This window comes from Trichechus manatus, unplaced genomic scaffold (assembly GCF_000243295.1).
Source record: "Trichechus manatus latirostris isolate Lorelei unplaced genomic scaffold, TriManLat1.0 scaffold00026, whole genome shotgun sequence".
Taxonomy (NCBI): domain Eukaryota; kingdom Metazoa; phylum Chordata; class Mammalia; order Sirenia; family Trichechidae; genus Trichechus; species Trichechus manatus.
In genome coordinates this window covers 7,290,945-7,310,840 of record NW_004443962.1, presented here as the reverse complement: position 1 = coordinate 7,310,840, position 19,896 = coordinate 7,290,945, and the positions used below count along the sequence as shown (strand labels likewise).

The window sequence follows — 19,896 nt, the reverse complement described above, 5'->3', positions numbered from 1 at the left end:
TTGACTATCTATGCGAGGGTCTTTTTCTGGACTCTCTATTCTGTTCTATTGGTCTACTACAAATTCTAATTCCCAAACCTTCAGAAAACCAAAAAACTAGATCCAGTAAAAACACAGTCATTAAGGAGGAGTTTCTACTTTTGGTAATGGCAGAGTAGCTCCTATTGGACTGATCTTCCCACAGATAACAAGTATAAACTCTGAAAAAATACAAAAAACAAATGCCTGAATGATTATAATCATGCAAAAACTGGAGAGGGGTCTATGCTTGGAAGAAAGTAACACACTGACTGAGTTTCCTGTTTTGTTTTGTTTCATTTCATTTTTTACAGCTTTGTGCCTGACAGCCAGGCTGCACCATGCAATGAGGCCAACACTCTGATAGAAGCCTGCAATTACTGACTCCAACAATCAGAGGACAAAAATCGGGGCTTCTAGAGCAGCTACAAAGTGAGTAGAGAAATCCTGGAAAAAAGGAGCCCCAAATCATGTGTATACACTCTGTCTAAATCGCTGGCTGATCCCTGAAATACATGTGCATCAGGCAAATTCCAAACAGCCCAGTTAAGGCCAAAAAAGAAAAAAACAAAAAACAAAACCGTACACAGATCTTAGCTGTTCTCCATCAAAGGAGACAGATTTTGAAGTCTGAGTCCAGCCAAGTTAACTGCTTGCTAACACAAGAAAAAAAGAAAAAAAAAGATTCTTTGGCTAAATATCTAACAGAATTCTGAGGTTCTACAACATAGTATTCACTAATGCCCAAGATTAATTCCAAAATTACTAGACAAGTGAAAGAACAGGAAAACCTGACCAGAACTCAAGAAGGCAATCGATTGGGACCAACTCTGAGATGACAAAAATATTGGAATTAGCAAGGAAAGATTTTAAAGTAGCATCATAAGTATGCTCAAGAACCCCAGGGAAAATATGCTCGTAATGAATGAGTCTCAGCAGAAAAATCAAAACTATAAAAATGAATCAAATGGACATTTCAGAACTGAAAACTAAAATATCTGAAATAAAAATTCACTGGATGGTCTTAATAGAGATCAAAAATAACAAACGAGTCAGTGAACCTGAAAATAGACCAATAGAAATTATTCAATTGATTAACAGAAGAGGGAAAAATGATTGAAAAAAATGATTAAGAAGGTAAGGGAGGGATGAAAAAAGTTCATTGAGATCCACATCTAATCCACAAACTTCATGCTATGGAGGGGTTTTAGCCTTTATTCCCAGAAAATCTTTTCTTAGAACTAAACCAAAGAAGCAAAATTGCTGGCTTTGAGCTGCTTCTCCTTTTTTCTACCCCTATCATATCAGGACAGAGAATAATGAGTAAGGAAATGGCCACATGTAGGAAGCCAGAGGAAGAAAGAGAGGAAGACAAGGAGGCAAGATCAGGCACATTCCTGGTCATTAACATATTCTTGATCAAAAGTGATATGCTTTTCTGAGTCTGTGCCCTGGGGACAAGCCGAATCTCTAGCAAATGGTTATTTACTATAGATCATTTGGTTGACATGTTAGCTTACTGCCTTCCAGGCCAGGAACCCAAGAATAAGGCAAGAGTTCTCTAGGGACCACAGCTTTGGAAGGCTCTTCCAGAGCCACTCTTCCATGGCCTACACCCAATACAACAAGGAAAGAAAATTTATCCTTTGTTGCTTAACAATTTATGCTTCTAAATTTTAAATGTTTATAAAGAGATTGTACTATCATGAAAAACTGTCCATGTTATATATAATGTAATGATACGAAAACTAATTACACCATTTATAGTATAAATACAAACATTTAAAAAAACTTATACATATAAGACCAGGGAAAGAAAGAGAAAGGGGTCTAGAAAATTTATGCTTTTCCTCTAGGAGAAGATGCACAGTTGGGGGAAGGGGAAAGTGGGGTTTCAAAATCAGATACGCATTCATTCCAGGTGTGAAGAGGGCAGTTTGTCCTGCTGAGGAAACCATCCCATTTAGCCCTACAACAAAATGTGTCCCCTCTATAAACTTGGCCAAAAGTGTCACCATATAAGGGATAAGGAGGATTAAATCATGTTGGGGAAACTTCAGGAATTATAAACAAGTAAATTCTCTGTTGAAATAATAGATTCTTAGTTAAAGCTAAGGCTATCTTCTAGACATGTATCTTCAGAGATATACATGCTAAGAGCACCCATACCCATTGCTGTTGAGCCAATTCCGACTCATAGTGACCCCATAGGACAAAGCAGAGCTGCCCCATAGGGTTTCTAAGGAGCGGCTGGTAGATTCAAAGGAGCACTTAACCATTGCACCACCAGGTCTCTGCTAAGAGAGCATGCAGGCCAATTATGATGTTTAGTTTGGGGAACTAAGCATTTAAACTCCCAAAGTGAGAGTGAAAAAGAACTCAAATTACAGTACCTGTAGCTGTGGGGAAGAACACTCCAAAGACAGTGAAGAAGGACTCCCCAGGGCTGTAATCTGGCAGAGTGTTGTTCTGTAGCACTTCCGGTGAATATCCAATAAAACCATGTTCTGAAATAATAAAAAGGAGAGCAAAATGAGTCATGTGATAAGAAATAGCACAGACTTCCTTAGATTATAGTCCTATTTTATAAAGCTTGAAACATTAAAGGATGTGAAGGGGTTGTGGTCGAGGAGAAGAGAGACTGACAGAACCATCTTCCTTCCCACTTTTCGGGCTTAACTTTTTGTGTGTCTATATCTCTATCTATATTGATATGTTGTTTCTGTTATGTGCCATTGAGTCAGTTCCGACTCATATAGGTACATGAAAAGTGTCATGATGGGGAACAGTGGTTACCTCTGAGAAGGGGAGTATTTTCATTTTTTGCTGTATAGACTTTAAACCAGTACCAGTTGCCACTTAGTCGACTTCAACTCATGGTGACCTCATGTGTGTCAGAGTAGAACTATGCTCCATAGGGTTTTCAATGGCTGATTTTTTGGAAGTAGATCGCCAGGCCTTTCTTCCAAGACACCTGAGTGGACGTGAACCACCAACCTTTCAGTAGCAGCCAACCATGTTAACCATTTGTGTACCACCCAGGGGCTCCTTACAGACTTTGTGTCGTTGTTTTAAGTTGTCGTCAAGTCCATTCTAACTCGTGGTTTAGTATAGTTTAAATCTCTTTCAATGAGCATATATTTATATTTATGTGTTTGTTTTTAATTTTAAAAAAATTTAATTAATGTTTGCAAGTTACTTTCATGGGCCCCAATTATCGAGAGAATGAAGTCCGAACTCTTTAGGATGAATATCAAAGCCTTCCACAACCTGGGAACAACCTATCATTTCCAATTCATTCTTTGCCTTTTCCCCTCCCCAACAGTCACAGATGACTCCCCTCAAGAACACCACTAATATCCATCTCTGGGCCATCAATCAGGCTGCAGCTCCTGCCTTCCAGACCGTTCTTCCATATCTCTAAGCATCAATACTGTACTCAGTCTTCAAGCCCAGCTCAAATGTTGCATCCTTTGGGCCTTACATCAACTTCCTAATCAGATCAATTAGTAAGATCAATTAGTTATTGGTACTATGATTAGCCATATTGAGTCTTTCCCTAACTAAACTCCTTGAGACAAGAAATCCAGTCTTAACACATTTCTGTCCCCCAGAGCCAAGCACTGCACCTGGCACATGGTAGGTAGGTCACAAATATGGGTCACACTGACAAGAATCTTTCTCTTGACTCACTCAGCTATGGACACATCTAGCTCCCAAGCTTTCAAGTTGACTTGTTCACAGACTACTTTATAGCAGGACTAGCTCAGATATGATATCTTCAAAGCATTTAAAACGTTTTTGTACGTTGATTTTGACAAGATTTTTCAAGTGATTTCAATCCTACAAGCACTTTACTTTTTGTTGAAAGAAGTCACTTTGAACAGCATCTGTGACCATGCTAATGAGCTATGGAATTTTAAAGAACAAGTCAAGTGTTCTTGGGCTCAGGAATACCCAGGGTATTCAGACTTTGCTTTTGAATCTCATCTCAGAGATGAGCTGGTTTGTTCCTGATGACTATAGTCCAAGAGAAGCCAATCCCTGCTCCTTATAAGTTGGGTGTTCATCCATCACTCAACAGCCAGCCCCTAGGGCTGTGGTGCCTCATCTTCCACCCACCTCAAGGCTTAACTTCAACCAGACTTTCCATCCACAAAAGACAGCCCCTGCTAAGCTGATGAGTCCAGCAAGACGGCCAGAGCTTCTCGCAGCTTCCAAGATTCATAACTTCATAGGAAAAGTATTTTTCAAAAAAAAATAAAATAAAGTTGAAGCTCAGGGAAGCACAAGGGACCTTGGGAGTCCAGTCAGGACTTAAAATCACTGTCAATTTCTTTTGCCTGAACGCAAAATTTGTCCCGGGACATTAAATCGCAAGTACTCTGCAACATTTCTGAATGGTTTGGCATCTTTACAGATGGTCTTCTCCTCATTAACAAAAAGGCAGTAATAGCTAAGTTAACTTTAGCTTCTCTGCTGGCTGACCCCACTGACTAGCCTTTCTGAGGAGAAAACCAGCCCAGACTGTCTTGGAACTGAGCTCAGCTAAGCTGGAATGAGGTACACGTCTGAGAGCACATCTGAGCGGAGAGCTGTGTGTGCTGGGCAGGCCAGGTGGAGCAGGACATAAACACCTCATCAGGCGCCATCAATCTCAGTAGGCCCAGAGGCAGCCCTGGGGAGACCAGATAGGCTGAAGGGCTTTGCCGCAGTCACGCTAGAGGTTCAGAGGATTTCAGGCCCAATAGATGAGTCACTGTGAAGCCCATCCCACCAATGAGATCCGCAGATTGAGGAAATGATTCATCTGACTCCCAAGTAGGTGTGGGGAGAAGGCCTGTCTCAGGTGCCCTCTTTCTGTAGGGCCAATGGCCAATGGCCGGCACACGCTTACACCAACACTCACACAGATACCACCACTAACCCTGACCCTCTCCTCCCAAGTGCAGTTCTGAATCTTTCTCAAGGAAATAACCTTAATTTTGAAAAGTACTTTATGGATAAAGATGTCTGTCAATGCTTTATTTATAATAATGTAAAACTAAGGGTGGAGTTTAAATGTCTAATAATGCGGGGATGATATATCTGAAATGTTTGTAAAGAGTTTGTAGTAACATGGAAAACTGTCCGTGTTATACATGATATAATGTTAAGGAAGAAAACTGTATGCCAGTCATTGTATAAATACAAAAAATGTTTTTAACTTATACTAAGGAAAAAAAGAGAAAAGCTAAGAAGGAGATGTACCAAAATATTAACGGTGGTTGTCTGTATAATACAATTATGGGCAATTTCTTTTTCTTTTTTCTGTTTTTTTTTTTTTTTTAACAAATTGTCCACATTTTCTTTAATAAGTATAATCTACTTATTAAAAAAAAAAAATCTCTTTTCTGAACTGAACAAAACACCCCATCACTGAACACCCATCTTCTCTGGGCGGCTTTTCTATACACTAGTATCTTCTCTCTCTTTCCCTTCTCCCTTCCTCTCTTTCCTCCTTCCTTTTTTCATTTATGCTCTACCTGCTTCCCAAAATGATTTGAGGTGATTTATGGGAGAAACACAAGTAAGATAGGGCAAATAAAATCATGGACAAAAAGAAATGATCATGTCGAGTAAGGAGAGGAATAATAATTCTGGGGAAGAAACTGAGCACTAAATAAGAGAGAGAGAAAGAGACAGGGTGGGGGAGAGAGGGAGAGATCATGTCAGCAAGTGCACCCTCTTCTGTCCCTCCATGGTGCACAGTCTGCAGTCTCTGAACAAAGCTTTGAGGTCAGATCCTGTAGTGATATCCTTCGAGCCGGAATTCGAGGCTCAGAGAGGTAATTTTCTAACTTTTCCACCAAGCCTAGTCAGGCAGGGCATTGGGCCCCATGGCCTACCCCCAACCTGGGCCACTTCCCAGCGGATGGGAAGGAGCCTTGGAGGCTTGCATGGTGGGCCCTGCCTCATTTCCTCGTCCCTTACCTCCCAGGCCCTTATGCTCACAGCCCCTACCCCTCTTCAGGCCTCCCAGTGCTGAACCAGCCTCCACAGAGGCTTGGTTCCACTGGTCCTCACCCCTCCTTCTGGGGCCCTGGTCTTTCTCACAGACTGCAAATCTGGTGGCCTAGCTGGACCTCAATCTTACACAGAGTGGGTGCCCTAATCACGCACTGATTGGCTTTTATTTACCAGCTGTGGCACCGTGTGAGGTCAGCTGGTCATGTCCAGGGCACGGAGCTGAGGCAGACTCTACTTGCCATGCCCTCTTACATCAACTTCTAGACCAAAGACCAAAGCCACCTAATCCTTTTAGTCTGGATCCTCTTGAAAAGCCGATGAAAGTGGTGGCCTCTCTCCCTAGACACCGCCATTTTGCATACCATTTGGGGTTTCCCAGACCTTTGAAGCATGTCTTGGGCACAGGACCCCTACTCTAGGGCCCGTCTCTGCATGTGAGACCGTTCTATTCTGCCAGGCCCTGAATGCATCCACAACTTCCCAAGTCCTGATGGCCTCATGCCCTGCCTCAGGGTTGAAACAGACCCAATGGTTCTATTTTTGTAGTGCAGCTCCTGCTGGGCAAGAGCAAGTCTGTCTGTGTGCACAGGGACTGTGCAGGTCCCCAAGGACATTTCAGGCGACCTCTGTTGTTGTTAGTTGCCTTCGAGTCCATTCTGACTCATGGCGACCCCATGTGTGCAGAACAGAACTGCTCCATAGGGTTTTCAAGGCTGTGAAGTAGATTGCCAGGCCTATCTACCAAGGTGCTTCCGAGTGGATTTGAACCACCAACCTTTCAGCAAGTAGCTGAATGCTTAACTGTTTGCACCACCCAGGGACTCTGGGAAACCTCTATTCTGAAAATAATGATAAGCAACCATTTATTGAGCACCGTCTATGTGCCAGTCACCGTGCACTCAGACTTTACAATGTCACCCTTGATCCTCACAACTCCCTGCAAGACAAGAGTTGAGAAAACTGAGGCTCAGGAAGGTGAAGAGTCTTGTTCAAGGCCACATAGCCTGATGTAAAAACCCTACTCTCCATATTCTCCCTCTGGGAGGGCCAGGCCTCTTTTTCCAAGATGTTGGGCTCCAGGTCACTGGCACTGCCTTCCCTCATAGACAGAAGCAGGAGCACAGGTTCTCGTTGAACTCCAAGAACCAAGCCCAAGAGATCATGGCAGCTTTCCCCTGCTCCCTCTGTGGAAGGCAGACAGGTGTCTCACCCAGTGAGATGCCACAGCCTGGGGGTAGTGATTGGTGGGCTTGCGCAGCGGGGTGGAAGCAAAGCCCAACCTGGTACCCAGGGCTGCCACAGTGCCCCTTTGTGATTCATCCTGCAGTTGTTGCCCCAGGGATTTCTAAAACTTGCTGATTGACCTCCAAAGGATGTCTTGCCTCAGTGGGCTTTTTGGTTCCTCTGCTGGCACAACAGGGGAGCTGGGCTAGGGCCCTCTCAGCTCTGACACCTTCCAGATCCCAAAGGAGAGGGCTGTCCAGTGCCTGCAGCTGCTGCAGCTGAATGTAGCTGGAGTTTGACCTGAACATCTGCTTCTGTATCCAAGGAGTAAAAATACTTTGGTCCCATTTGAGCTGTGCAGTTTTAGGAAGAACAAAAACAGAACAGGGGATAAAAAAGCAAGAGATAGCAAACCGCCATAGGCCTGGGGCAGGAGCTGGCAGAGGGAAAGGACTTGAAGGTCTGTGTGCCTGAAAGGCTTGGCCTTCCCACCCAGAATCCGGGTCACTCAGGCTTTTTGTGCTGTGGCCAGTGGGCTGTGGTTCTGTGGGTCTGCCCATCTGCTCTCAAGGGGTACTTGTTGGACCCCATCCGCCTCCGCTTGGCCAAAGGCAGTCAACCCTGTCACACGTTGAAGTAGAGAGGGGCTCTTGCGGGGTTGCGTTGCGCCCCACAGCCCTACCCCCCAACACCCCAACTTTGCAGACCTGGCAACCCCTGCTGAGGTTCCTGCGGGAAGCTCTAGGCGGCACCTGTGGCCCTCCCCCACCCGCACCCCTTTCGGGTCTGCTGAAATTAGAAGAGGCAAGCGGGAAGTCGTCAGCCCCTGCTCGTGGGGGTTGCGGCTATTGACTAACTTAGAAAGTGAGATTTCCAAAAATGACGTTGGCAGTGGCACTTGCCGCCCCCGCCACGCCGCCGCGAGCTGCGGGCTCCGGAGGGGCTTCCGCACTGGCTTTCTTCTTGGCTCTGGTCTCCCCACCCCTCAACCAGCAAGACAGCCCTTTCCTGGGAACGGACAATGGGAGAGGCTGGTCCAACCGGGAATAGAAAGAGCGGAGGAAGGGCCCGGGAGAGAGGAAGGGAGGGAGGGGACCCGCCGCCCAGACCCAAAGGGAGGGGTGGGGCCTGGGGGAGCACAGGAAGAGCGACTATGCAAGGAAAAGGAAAGGAGAGGCCCAGGTTCTGGGAAGGGACAGCACACCGAAACAACGCCTGAGGGGCGGCGGGGGGACAACGGGGCGCTGGCAGGGCAAGAGAAGGCCACAACGGAGCGCGCTGAGGATCCGACCAGGAGAAGTACAGTACAGTGTGGACTAACGATGACATGAACTGGACCTTTTACAATGGCCAGGCATTGGGCCTTACGATGGGGCTCATCCTAAGGGCCTCCTAAATGGTGAGCTGAATGGGAACCCAGGATGGTCTGCCCAGTTCCATCTTCTTGACCACTCTGGGACATTGCCTCATTGGGACAGAGATCTGCAGCCTGGGAGGAGAGGGGGGCAACAAATCTGACAAAGAGGGGCCAGTGAAAAGGGGAAGAAAGGGATCACCCAAGGGCCCTGTCCTGCCACTAATGTCACCCACAGAGTTCCTGTTCAAGCAGCCCCATTGCCACCCTGACACTTCTGCAGATTCTGCCCAGCTGGAGATGGTCTAAGATGGACAAAGATGAGCAATGAAACCAGCATGTCTCCAGCCTACCTGGGCTGGTCCAAAACCAAACCAAACACATCACCATCGAGTCGACTCTGACTCATAGTGACCCCATAGGACAGAATAGAACTGCCCCATAGGGTTTCCAAGGAGGAAAGATTCCAAGAATCCTGGTGGATTCCAACTGCCAACCTTTTGGTTAGCAGCCAAGCTCTTAACCACTGCACCACCAGGGCTCCTGGGCTGGTCAATGGGGTTTTTTTCTCCACTGTGATTTTGGTGTTAGCTCCTGGGAGCTGCAAAGGGTCATCAGGAAGGAGTGGGTGGGCCCAGGCAAAGCTGAGCTCAAAGAGGATGGATTTGGGAGAAGTCCGGGCTCTGCTCCCCCTTCCTGGGGATAGAACACACTTCTCTGGGGAGCAAGGGAAGAACCACCTGGATTCAGGCCCCGGTCCTGCACAGACATGCTTACTGTGGGACTGTAGGCAAGCCCCTTCCCCACTGAGCTCTGAAATGCAAATTCTGACTCAGTCAGTCTGGGAAGAGGTCCCTAGATTCTGCATTCCTTATGCGCTTCCCCGGTGAGAGAGTTCCTGGTCTGCAGATCACACTTAAGTAGCAAGGTACTAGGTGATTTTTCAGAACCCTTCCAATTCTGAAAGTTGCCCCAACCAGAAGCCCATTCTTAGGGCCCAAGACATACTGACCAAATAAATACATCATTGATTTCCAATGGTAGATGCAAAATTCCAAGCTAGCTTCCTACCTCCCTGCTCCCCCTTCCCTTACTCTGTGGCTATCAATACAATATGTGGCCCAAGACTGTGGAATAAGCTCATGACCACGGTTTTTATGTTAATAAAACAAAACGATTATAAGTTATAAAAATATGTATATTATTATATATGATACAATACCATAGGGTCTTATTTTAATTTTCCGCTGTTTTGGATTGCCTCCCATTAGTGCAGACAAAGAAAGATAACTGAGAGAAGAAAATCTTCATGGTGTAATTCATTGACCCATTTTAACAACTGAGGAAACTGGGACTCAGACATGGAAGCCAGTTGTTCAGAAGACATGGAGAGTCTAAAATGGAACAGTCACCCTAACTCAGAGTCCAGTTTGGAGTCTAGATGGTGCCAAGTCCCGTTTTGCTGGGCCTTCCCATTGAACTGGTTCATAACCGTCCTAGCACGGTGCAGGTGATCGGTGAAAGTGTTTTGAATTGAACGGCATTGATTTCAACTTTATCGATCGTGGCCTGAGGGGGCTGCAGAGAGGGAAGAGGAAATATTGATTGGTTTGGAAGAGCTCCCCATCGCACCTGCCTGAAGGCATAGCTTTCATTCCCCATGAGAGTTCCGGGCAGTTAGCTGGGGGCCTTCCCCAGACCACAGTCTCCTCTCCCGCTTCAGCTCTGCTGTTTATCCTCTGAAAGGAGGGAGGGGAGAGGATGTGAGCAGGGTGTCCAGCTCCCAGGCCCCCACCCAGAGAGAAAATACACAGAGGGCTGGGCATTCCCCAAGTGGCCAGAAGGGAAATCTGCAGTGGGGCCGGGCCTGCCCCAGACGGCCAGGAATCCCACCCAGACTGTCTGGGGCGGGGCAGCCTGGAGCCTCTGCCGGCCCCTGGGGAAGGCCCCCACCCAGTGGGAAAACATGTAGGCAGGAGACAGGCCAGAGGAGTCCCCAGGGCTGGGTGACCCAAGGGACGAAGCCTTTGCCCCTGTGGGTTCTGGTGGAGGGGTGATGTCAGGGCAGCCCCTCAGGCTTGGGAGGGGTGTGGCTAGAAGCTTCCAGTAACAACTCCTAAAATCTAGGTCAGCCAGGGTTCTTTCCGAGTAAAGATTCCTCACTTATGAAAGAGAAGATGAGCCTTTTCCTGATGGCGAATGATCTCTAATATGCAAGAAATTGTCCCATCTGCCAACATGGGTCTATATTAATGCATAATGAACCTTCTCTTATAATGGCCCTAGGGTCAGTGAGTTGAGACGAGAAGACATTTTGGCCTAGAGAGGCCTAGAGGGGAAAGAGCTGTCAAATGCCCACGGACTTAACGGGAACTCGGGGCCCAGCCAGGCCCCAGGAAACAAAAGGCATCTTTGGGTAACGCCAGTGACCGCCACATATACCGTGCCAGGCACTGTTCCAAGTGCTTCCTGTGGATTAGCTCATGGAATCCTCTCAACAACCTCTGAGGTAGGTGCACTTTGCAGCAAAGCAAATTGAGGCACAGGGAGTTATTGGGATTGAAACCTTGTGGGGCCGCTGCTGGCGTCAGTGCCCACCCAAGGAGGGGAGGGGAGCCAGGACTGTGAGCTGGTCAGCTGGGCCCCTAGAGATGCCCCACTCCCACCCTGCCCACAGAACTGCCATCCGCCAGCCCTGTGCTGCTCTCAGCTCAAAGGAGCCCCGAGAAAGGAAAATCTGGCTTTCTTATCTCCGGGGGGTGGGGGGGGGAAGGAATGCACTGTCCCGCCAGGATAAGTGGCTGTTTTGACAGGAAGTCTCCACCCTGCCTGTGGGTTCCTCCCAGCCACCTCTAACTCCTTCTGGCTGTCCCTGCCTCTGGAGTCCCATTTCCCATCCTGCTTAAACTCTAGCCCTTGACACCCCCAAAATAATCCTAACCCAACTTGTGGTCCCCCAAATCAGCTATCCCTGCCTAGCTTTGGTCTCTTGTGGTGGCCAAGAGTTCTGACCTGGGAGTCACCCCCTGCCCCACTCTTGCCTGGACACCTTCTCCAGGCAGGCAGCTGGGGAGAGGGTAGGAGGTCAAGTGGCCCCCCCCAGCAGGGGGCAGTCAGTATTGCCGCTCACATTTATGTCATCAGGGCCACCCTCCTGCCAAACACCATGCTGAAAATATCAAACTCCCAGACCCCCGAGGTCTGCAGCTGTAGGCCGCTCTACCCCATCCCAAGCCCTACCCAAAAATCCCTTGGCTAAAGTCTCAATATCACAGGACCATAGAATGCTAACATCAGAGGGTACTTTAGCCTCAAATCCATTGTACAGATGGGAAGACTAAGGGCAGAGGGAAAAAGAACTCCACACCACAGATATCAGCAGGGGCATAACAAGAACCTAGTGTGGCTGAGCCCCCATCCAACCTGCGCTGTGGGGCCCCGTAAGCCCTGTAGTGACATTTCTCTCCATTGTCACTGTGTGGCTGCCATCCATTAGACTGTGAGTCCGGTGAGAGGAGGGACCCTGCTGTCTTGTTTCCTTGTGTGTCCCCAGTGGCTAGACCCAGGGGGGGTGCAAAAAATATGATAAACAAGTCATCGTTTATTCCATAGCACCCCTGAGGGATCACCTCCCACATCCTTGTTTTGGGTCTGAGCTCCTCCCTGCTTTACAGCCATGGAAATAGAAAATAAAGGGAGCTTCCTAGCCAAGGCTAATCAGAAAGTCAGTGGGAGACGCGGATTTGGGATCTTCCCATCTAATCAAGCTGCTGCCACAGGTAGAAGCTGGAAGCCTGGACGCTCCAGCCCTTAGCTGCTGCAGGCTAACCCGGCTCACTGAGCCATATAACCAGTGTGCTGCCCCAGCACACTGACTTTGTAGCTCCCTGCTCACCCAGCCACCCTCAGCAAGCCTCTGGCTCTGAGACGAGGAAGAAGAAAGCACATAGGCCATCTTCCTGGGCTGATGGACACAGTCTGCTCCAGGTGTTCGTTTACCGTGGGCTCCTCCGCCTCTGTGTGCCTTTCTGCAAAGTGCTCATGGACTGTGAGGTAGGGTTGCACCATCTCCTCAAGGTCTTGAGAAGTTTCCTCCACTCTCTGGATTCCCTCCTCATCTCAAAATGGATACAATCACTGGGGATGCTCCATGGGTAGGGTGACCATATGCCCTACCTGTTGTCCCATAGTATTTGTTACTAGAGCCCAGAAGTGTTCTGATGACTGATGGACCCAGAGGGCACAGGGAAGAAAAGCAAAGAGAAAGGAGGTAGGACGACATCCCTCTAGGCTGGGCTTAGTTGAGGTGACCCAAGTCCCTACCCTGTTATGCAAAGTCTGGTCCATGGACCAGCAGCGTCAGCATCACCTGAGACAGCGTGTTAGAAATGCAGAATCTCAGTACCTCTCCCCACACCTCTGACCTGCAGAACTGGAATCTTGCAAGATTAACAATGATATGCTAATTATGATTATCTTTTGATCATCTACTTTGTGCCAGGTATGATGCTAGACCTCTTACATACCTGATATTATTTTATGCTTTGACAGCCCAGTAAGGGAAGCATCATTATCTGTTTTTCAGAAACAAAGAAAGCAGGTCAGAGAGGTTAAGTAACTTGACCAAGTTTATGTAACAAGTTATAACCAAGCTGGAATTTGAACCCAGGTGTCTGACTCCAAACCCATGACTGCAGTAAATCTGATGCAATCCTTCAAAGCCGGCCAGCAGTTACAGCCAGTTGCCAACTCTCTATCAGGACCCAGAAATTCACTGGCAAATTCAGCAGCAGAGACTGCAGTCCCAGGGAGGGGTTGCCCAGTTGCCTAGCGCTGGCCTAGGCTGCGGGCAGCTGTGTGCTGGGGATGGGCCAGCCCTGTGGCAGACAGCTCCGTATTTCTTCTGAACACTGCCCTGAAAATGAGTTTGTATGCTTTTTATGGATCAACTTGTGTCCCTCAAAAAGACGTGTTGAAGTTCTAACCTCCCGCGTCTGTGAACGCGACCTTGTTTGGAAATAGGGTCTTTGAAGATGTGATCAGTTAACATGAGGTCCTAGTGGAGTAGCGTGGTTCCTAACCCCATGAGTGGTGTCCTACAAAGGAGAAGACACAGAGCGAGACAGAGGGAAGACAGAGGCATCTACAAGCCAAAGACCGCCAAGGCTCGCCGGCTATCACCAGAAGCTAGGAGAAAAGGCATAGAACAGATCCTCCCTCAGAGCCCTCCAAGGGATCAACAGAGCCAACACCCTTATTTCAGACTCCCAGCCTCCGGAACTGTGAGACAATCAGCCACCAGTCTGTAGCACTGTTTTGGCAGCCCTCAGAAGGTAATACAATGCCCCAGGTCCCAGGGAGCATCAAGGGTAGGGACTAGGTGACATAGAAGTTGGATGGTGAGCAGCCCTGGGGACCTCTCTGCCACAGGCTGAGGAATCTCTAGGTGCTGTCCTCATCAGAGGCCCTGGAGTGAGGGTAAAGGGGAGAGAAACAGTGTGAGACCTCCTTAGGTCTCGTTACCTTATTTCACTTTTAAATTTATGCTCTGTAGCTTCACCTATTGCCAGCTCCCGGGAGGCGGCGCTCTCCTACACACTCCACCTGTGGCAAAGTCCACATCCCACCGGACCAGCATCCACCTGGCTCCTTGGGTCACGGAGTCAGGCCCAGCTCACAGCAAAGCCTGGCAGCTGGTCCTCTCTGCACCCCACTCACAGCCTGTGATTGTCCCTTTTGTTCTCTGTGTCTGTAGATGGCCACCTCATTCCCACCCCAACAAGACTGACTGGAGGGCAAGTCCCCTTGATTCTGTGTCCCTCACAGACCCATGATAGCACCTCTCATCCCAGCAGTGCCCCCAAAATTCTTGAGCCAGAAAGTGCCATCCTTTGCCTTTGCACAGCCATGCAGAGAGCATTCTGCTCACTCCCCACAGCCAGAGAATGCCTTCCACGGCTGGGAGGAAACACAGGCCCAGCTGGGTCTGAAGAGCTGGGGGACAGCAGGATGTTAGCCCACTCCTCAGGATGTCACCCTCCACTTCCTTGGAACTCCCAGCTGCTCGGGGGCCGAAGCAGGCGAGGCCCAGCAATGTAACGGGCCCTCCCAAGCAGGTGACTTCATACTTCAGGCATCCCTCCCCAGAACGCTGGCCAGGGAGCTTAGCCAGACAAGCCCTCTGCTGCTCACAGAGCTGGAGCAGACAGAGATTAGAAGCTGAGCAACAACGCTAGCTCTCCTTTCCCTCAGCAGCCTTGACTGGGTCCCCGTGGCCTCCTCCGCTTATAGGGCTCCTTACTCTGGTCTTCACAGCCAAAGCCAGCAAATGCAAGTAATCCGGTGGAGACACCAGAGGCCTTGGAGCTGGGGGTCTAGTATCCTGGTCAGTCACTTTCTTCATCAGAATCACACTGTGACCAAGAGGAAGGACCAAGTTCTGCCTGCTCTTGCCCTTTCCCATCCGGGGATAAGTGAGGACCATTATCCACTGAAACCCCTCTGTCAGGGCTGACTCCAAAGAGCCAGGGAATTCAGAGCACAGAGAGCATTGTTTTCTCCCTCTACCTGAGAAATTTTAAATGCCCAGCTCACCTAATTTTCAAAAAAAGAACTAACAAAATGTTATCCCATAGGTAAGCACCACGAGTGCTTTGCTTCCTATTGAGGTCAGTAAGGGGGAGGACAAGCGAGGGGGTGCAGCGAGAGATGAGGAGGGTATTTTGGGGGGCAGAGAGGAGGAAAGGGAGTTAAAAAGACTGAGGAGGCGAAACAGGGAAAGAGAAACAGAAAGGAAGAAAAAGTGAGGCAGGAAAAAAGAGGAGAGAAACCAAGTAAGTTTTGAGAAACGCTAAGATCCTTGCTGTTGACTCGGTCTGCAGAAGCTCAGAAATCCTTACCTGGCTGTGAGCTCTGTTTAAAATTCTTTGCTGTGCTAATCGTTGAAAATTCCCCTGGTCTAATCTTTAAACTCTCCCTTTTTGGGGTCAAGGATGCCTTTGAGAATCTGGCAGTAGTTCTGGGCCCTCTCTTGGAAAAAATACACTTATTCACATCAAATTTTTCATGTAATTTCAGGGGCTCGTGGACTGTAGGTTAACAGCTACTTATTCCAGCAGCTGCACTCTGCTTGGGAGACCTATAATGGCCAAAGCAAAAATACCGCAACAGCCAGATTAAACTAAAACAAGGGCGGGATGTGTGGATGCTCGTGTGTATTCAAGTTTTGATGGTGCCATCAGCTTCATTTATGAGATTTTTTAACCTAAACACCTTTCCATAGTCATTATCCTAAGAATAGTACAAAAGCAAAGTTGGTTACTCGCAGGGGTCAGCTGTGTGCATCAATGGTTATTACACAGTAAAAAGCTTGCCTCTGACCCAGGTCAACAGTATCTGTGCTCACCTTGAAATTAACCATTCACAGATCAATGGGATTATTAAGTCGCATGTACATAGTAGTTCCCAAATCTGAATGTGCATAAGAATCACCAGTGTGCTTGCTAAAAATGCAGAATCCTAGTCCCAAACTTGACAGTCTGATTCAGACTGTATTTTTAATATGTCTAGGTGATTGAGATGCAAACAGTCCCCAGTCCAAACTCTAAGAAACACTGTTCAGGTAGAAAATGGCAAGTCTGGGAGGCTGAACTTCTTTCTGGCCCAACAGATCAGCTGATCCCCTACTCATTGTAGTGCCTTCCCTGAACACCAGGGGGCAGGAGGTCCTATGCATATATGCAAGGCTACTACAAGAATAGGTTTGGACCACTGCATCAGAAAGGCTGCCGTTACAGGGTAAAAAAGAACAAAAAATGTAGGACATTAAAAGGTATAGTGCCAGGTGAAACCCTCCAAAGGCCTTTAAGGCAATGTCCCCAGATCTGGCTCCACATAATCACCTAGAGTACTTCCTATAATTCAGATCCCCGGGGCTCAGACTGGTAGGGGCCAAGGTCCAGAAAGATATACTATTAACAAGCTCCCCTAGTGATTCTGATACGCGGGCAGGTATTGGAACTTGTTTGTCTATGTTACCCACAGGCTCAAGGGCAGGATGTGTGGATGCTTATGTATATTCAAGTTTTAATGATGCCATCAGCTTCATTTATAGGATTTTTTAACCTAAACACCTTTCCATAGTCACTACCCCTGTTATTGCAAAGATGCTTTCAAAACTAAAAAGCCCTTATATTTCTCCTGCAAAAAACAGTACCAGAGTTTTTTCTTCTTCTCCTTCTCCTTTTTCTTCTTCACTGACGAGACTCACCGGAGAAGGTGAGACACCCTGAATGGGCTCCAGATGGTGCAGACATTGGCCTCTCGGCCCTATTGCTCCTCCCCGTACCGTGGAGTACTGAGCCAATATTATCATTTTCTGGCTTCAGCAACACGAAGATACTAGGTCAGGTGTAAAGAAACTTACGGAAGGGGAGAAACTGCTGAGTCCCAAGGAGATTGCTGAGGTATTTTGACTCTCTATAAGACGGAGCTTCCACACAAAAGAGAAACAACACTGGGCCCAAACCAATCGGTGTTGTGCTTGGGCATCTGATTGGGGGAGGGGCGTGTCAAGAGAAATGTTGGACAGGCGCGGCCCCACTTCACACTGCTCTGCAGACAGACAGGTAAGAGGGAAACCTGGGCAGCAGATCACAGCTCCTCCACCACGGCAGGACATCTCCAGTGATCAGCCACCTTACCTTTGTCTAGAATCTCCTCATACGCATTGCAGTTCCTCGATTCAAGTATGCTTTTTTTTTTTTTTACTTTTTGACTTCCTGAAATCTACAAGTGTCTTACAATCAACATGTACACTTACAATGTACTTTTTTCCCACCTGAATATTTCGTGCATCTTAAAATTAATGGTGTCTTAACCAGTTGCCATCGAGTTGATTCTGACTCATGGTGACCCCATGTGTGTCAGAGTAGAACTGTGCTCCATAGGGCTTTCAATCGTCGATTTTTTGGAAATAGATTGCCAGGCCTTTCTTCTGAGGTGCCTCTGGGTGAGCTTAAACCTCCAACCTTTTGGTTAGCACTTGAGGATGTTAACTGTTCACAGCACCCAGAGAGTCCAAAGGTGTCTTAGAACTGAGGAAATAAGGTTTATCAACTCATTTAATCTCTGAAAATCTGTAATGGAAGTAGTATGTATTCTCTGCTTTCCAGATGAGGAAATTAGATTCAGGCAGAGATGTTTTGCAGCAAGCTCACAGTGAGTAAGTGACAGAGCCAGAACTAAACCCCAGCCTCCAGGATTCCCTTATGCTATCTGAGCAGATTTGTTCATATAGCAGGAACTAGGGCTGTGGGGTGAGTACTGGGGAAGAACTCTTCTGAAAAGTAGCTTCCACCTGAGTTGTTGGGGAAAACAAAAAGTGAGTTTCCTTTTTCTTCAAACAGAAATTTGAGGAAAAAAATAGAGATGTATACAGTCGGTTGTTATCGTTTGTTTGTTTTAGGGCATAACTAATGTTTCTTTATTACTTTAGGAACTTAAGAATATGCATGCAAAACTACTCCTACAATTATCACATTTAAGTTTAAAATGCTATTCATTCAGACGGTAATTTTAGATTTACTGTTGGAATTTATGATTTACTTTTTCATTGTGGTAAAATATATGCATTACAGAAAAATTTGCCATTTCAACCCCTCTTAAAAGTGCACAGTTCAGTGACGTTAATCTATTTTACTTGCTTTTGGATGTGTTTAATTTCTTACAATCTGGATGATAAGAAATTGTACTTTAAGAAATCTAGCATTTTGGTTTCTGCCAGTTTAAGAGGAGCCAGGAAAAGATTTAACAGAAGAAACTATCATCAAAATCAAAAATAATAAGACAAAAAATTTATTCTCTACAATATCCAGTAAGTGCTCATTTTCTGAAAAGAAATTAGGGAGATAAAAGAGAACTACCCCAAACTAAGGAGAAGAAAGAGAAACACCCCAACTGAAAAAAAAAAGCTACTATTTACATATAATATTATTTATAATCCTTAAAAATGCACTTCCAAAACCAAAAAGCCAAACCCATTGCCATCAAGTCGATTCCAACTCATAGCGACCCTATAGGACAGAGTGGAACTGCCCCATAGGGTTTCCAAGAAGAAGCTAGGGTGGATTCGAACTGCAGACCTTTTGGTTAGCAGCTGAGCTCCTAACCACTGCACCACCAGGGCTCCACTATTAACATATAACATTATTTCTAATCCTTAAAAAAAAATGCCCTTCAAGGGTGTTATTATTTCCATTATACAGAGGAGCAATCTCAGACGGTTCAAGTGACTTGCCCAAAGTTACACAGCCAGTAAGGGACGTGTGTTCTGGAAGCATGACCATGAAATTACATATTATTGTCATTAAAAATTATTTTCCCTAATGAGCTCCATGTTTCCCATGTATCTTATTCTCCACTGTATCCTGGAGACTAGCTCTGGCATCCAATCGGCTTCAATAACTAATTGTTTTCCTCTCTTTCCTGCCACCATATGGTGCACATGAACATCCTGGCCAACGCTCTTAAGAGCATCGCTAATGCTGAGAAGAGAGGCAAACACCAGGTTCTTATTAGATCTAGAAAAGTGGCAGAATAATCTGCTCCCATCACGTCAGTTTGCTTTCATTGTACTGATGACCTCGGGTGGCATCATGGACCATGAGGAAACAAGATGAAAACACACAGGAGGGGAAGTCCTGGAAGTCTTTTTTTAGGGATGTAATACATACATACAAAAAAAATGCCACAATGGGAAAAAAAAAATAACTGACTATTGAGTGGGTGGGTGGAAAGAAGGCAGAAGCAAGGAAGGAAGAGGTATATGTGCAAAGTGGTCTACCTCTCAAGCAGGCGCTCTTTCCATTCCACCACTCCACTTGTTTGCAGATTGTACTCTGATAGTCATCTTCATTCTCCTACAACTCTTATCATACTTACACAAGTTGCTCTGATTAATGTGTGTCAGTACATCTGCCTTCTGGATCCTATTCTACTTTGATTTGTTTGCCCACTCATTCACTCACCAAAGTTTAACTGAGAACCAGCCATGTGCCAGGTGATTTCTAACCCTTTCATGACCCATGGTACATATGAGATACCATCCACTTTTTCCAACTCTCAGGTTCTTTGGGAGTATACTTTTTACCACTGAAAGTATTTACTGCCCTCCAGTGGGAATTTGTGTAACAGTGAAAGGCAAAAGAAACCTTAGTTGAAGCAAAATAGCTGGGGTATGAGGCTTACAAGTGAGGTAGTGCAACCAGGAACTGTGATTGGGTAAAAAAAAA

The 19,896-nt window shown here is 46.7% G+C and overlaps 1 protein-coding gene across 1 annotated transcript in view; it reads right to left on the bottom strand.

The window, feature by feature from the left end:
* Positions 1 to 19,896, bottom strand: part of SLC12A8 (solute carrier family 12 member 8) — a 184,686-nt gene that overhangs the window by 69,072 nt on the left and 95,718 nt on the right. The window contains exon 5 of the mRNA XM_004373611.1: positions 2,412 to 2,525. Coding sequence (XP_004373668.1) covers positions 2,412 to 2,525 — 114 coding nt within the window. The remainder of the gene's footprint in view (positions 1 to 2,411; positions 2,526 to 19,896) is intronic.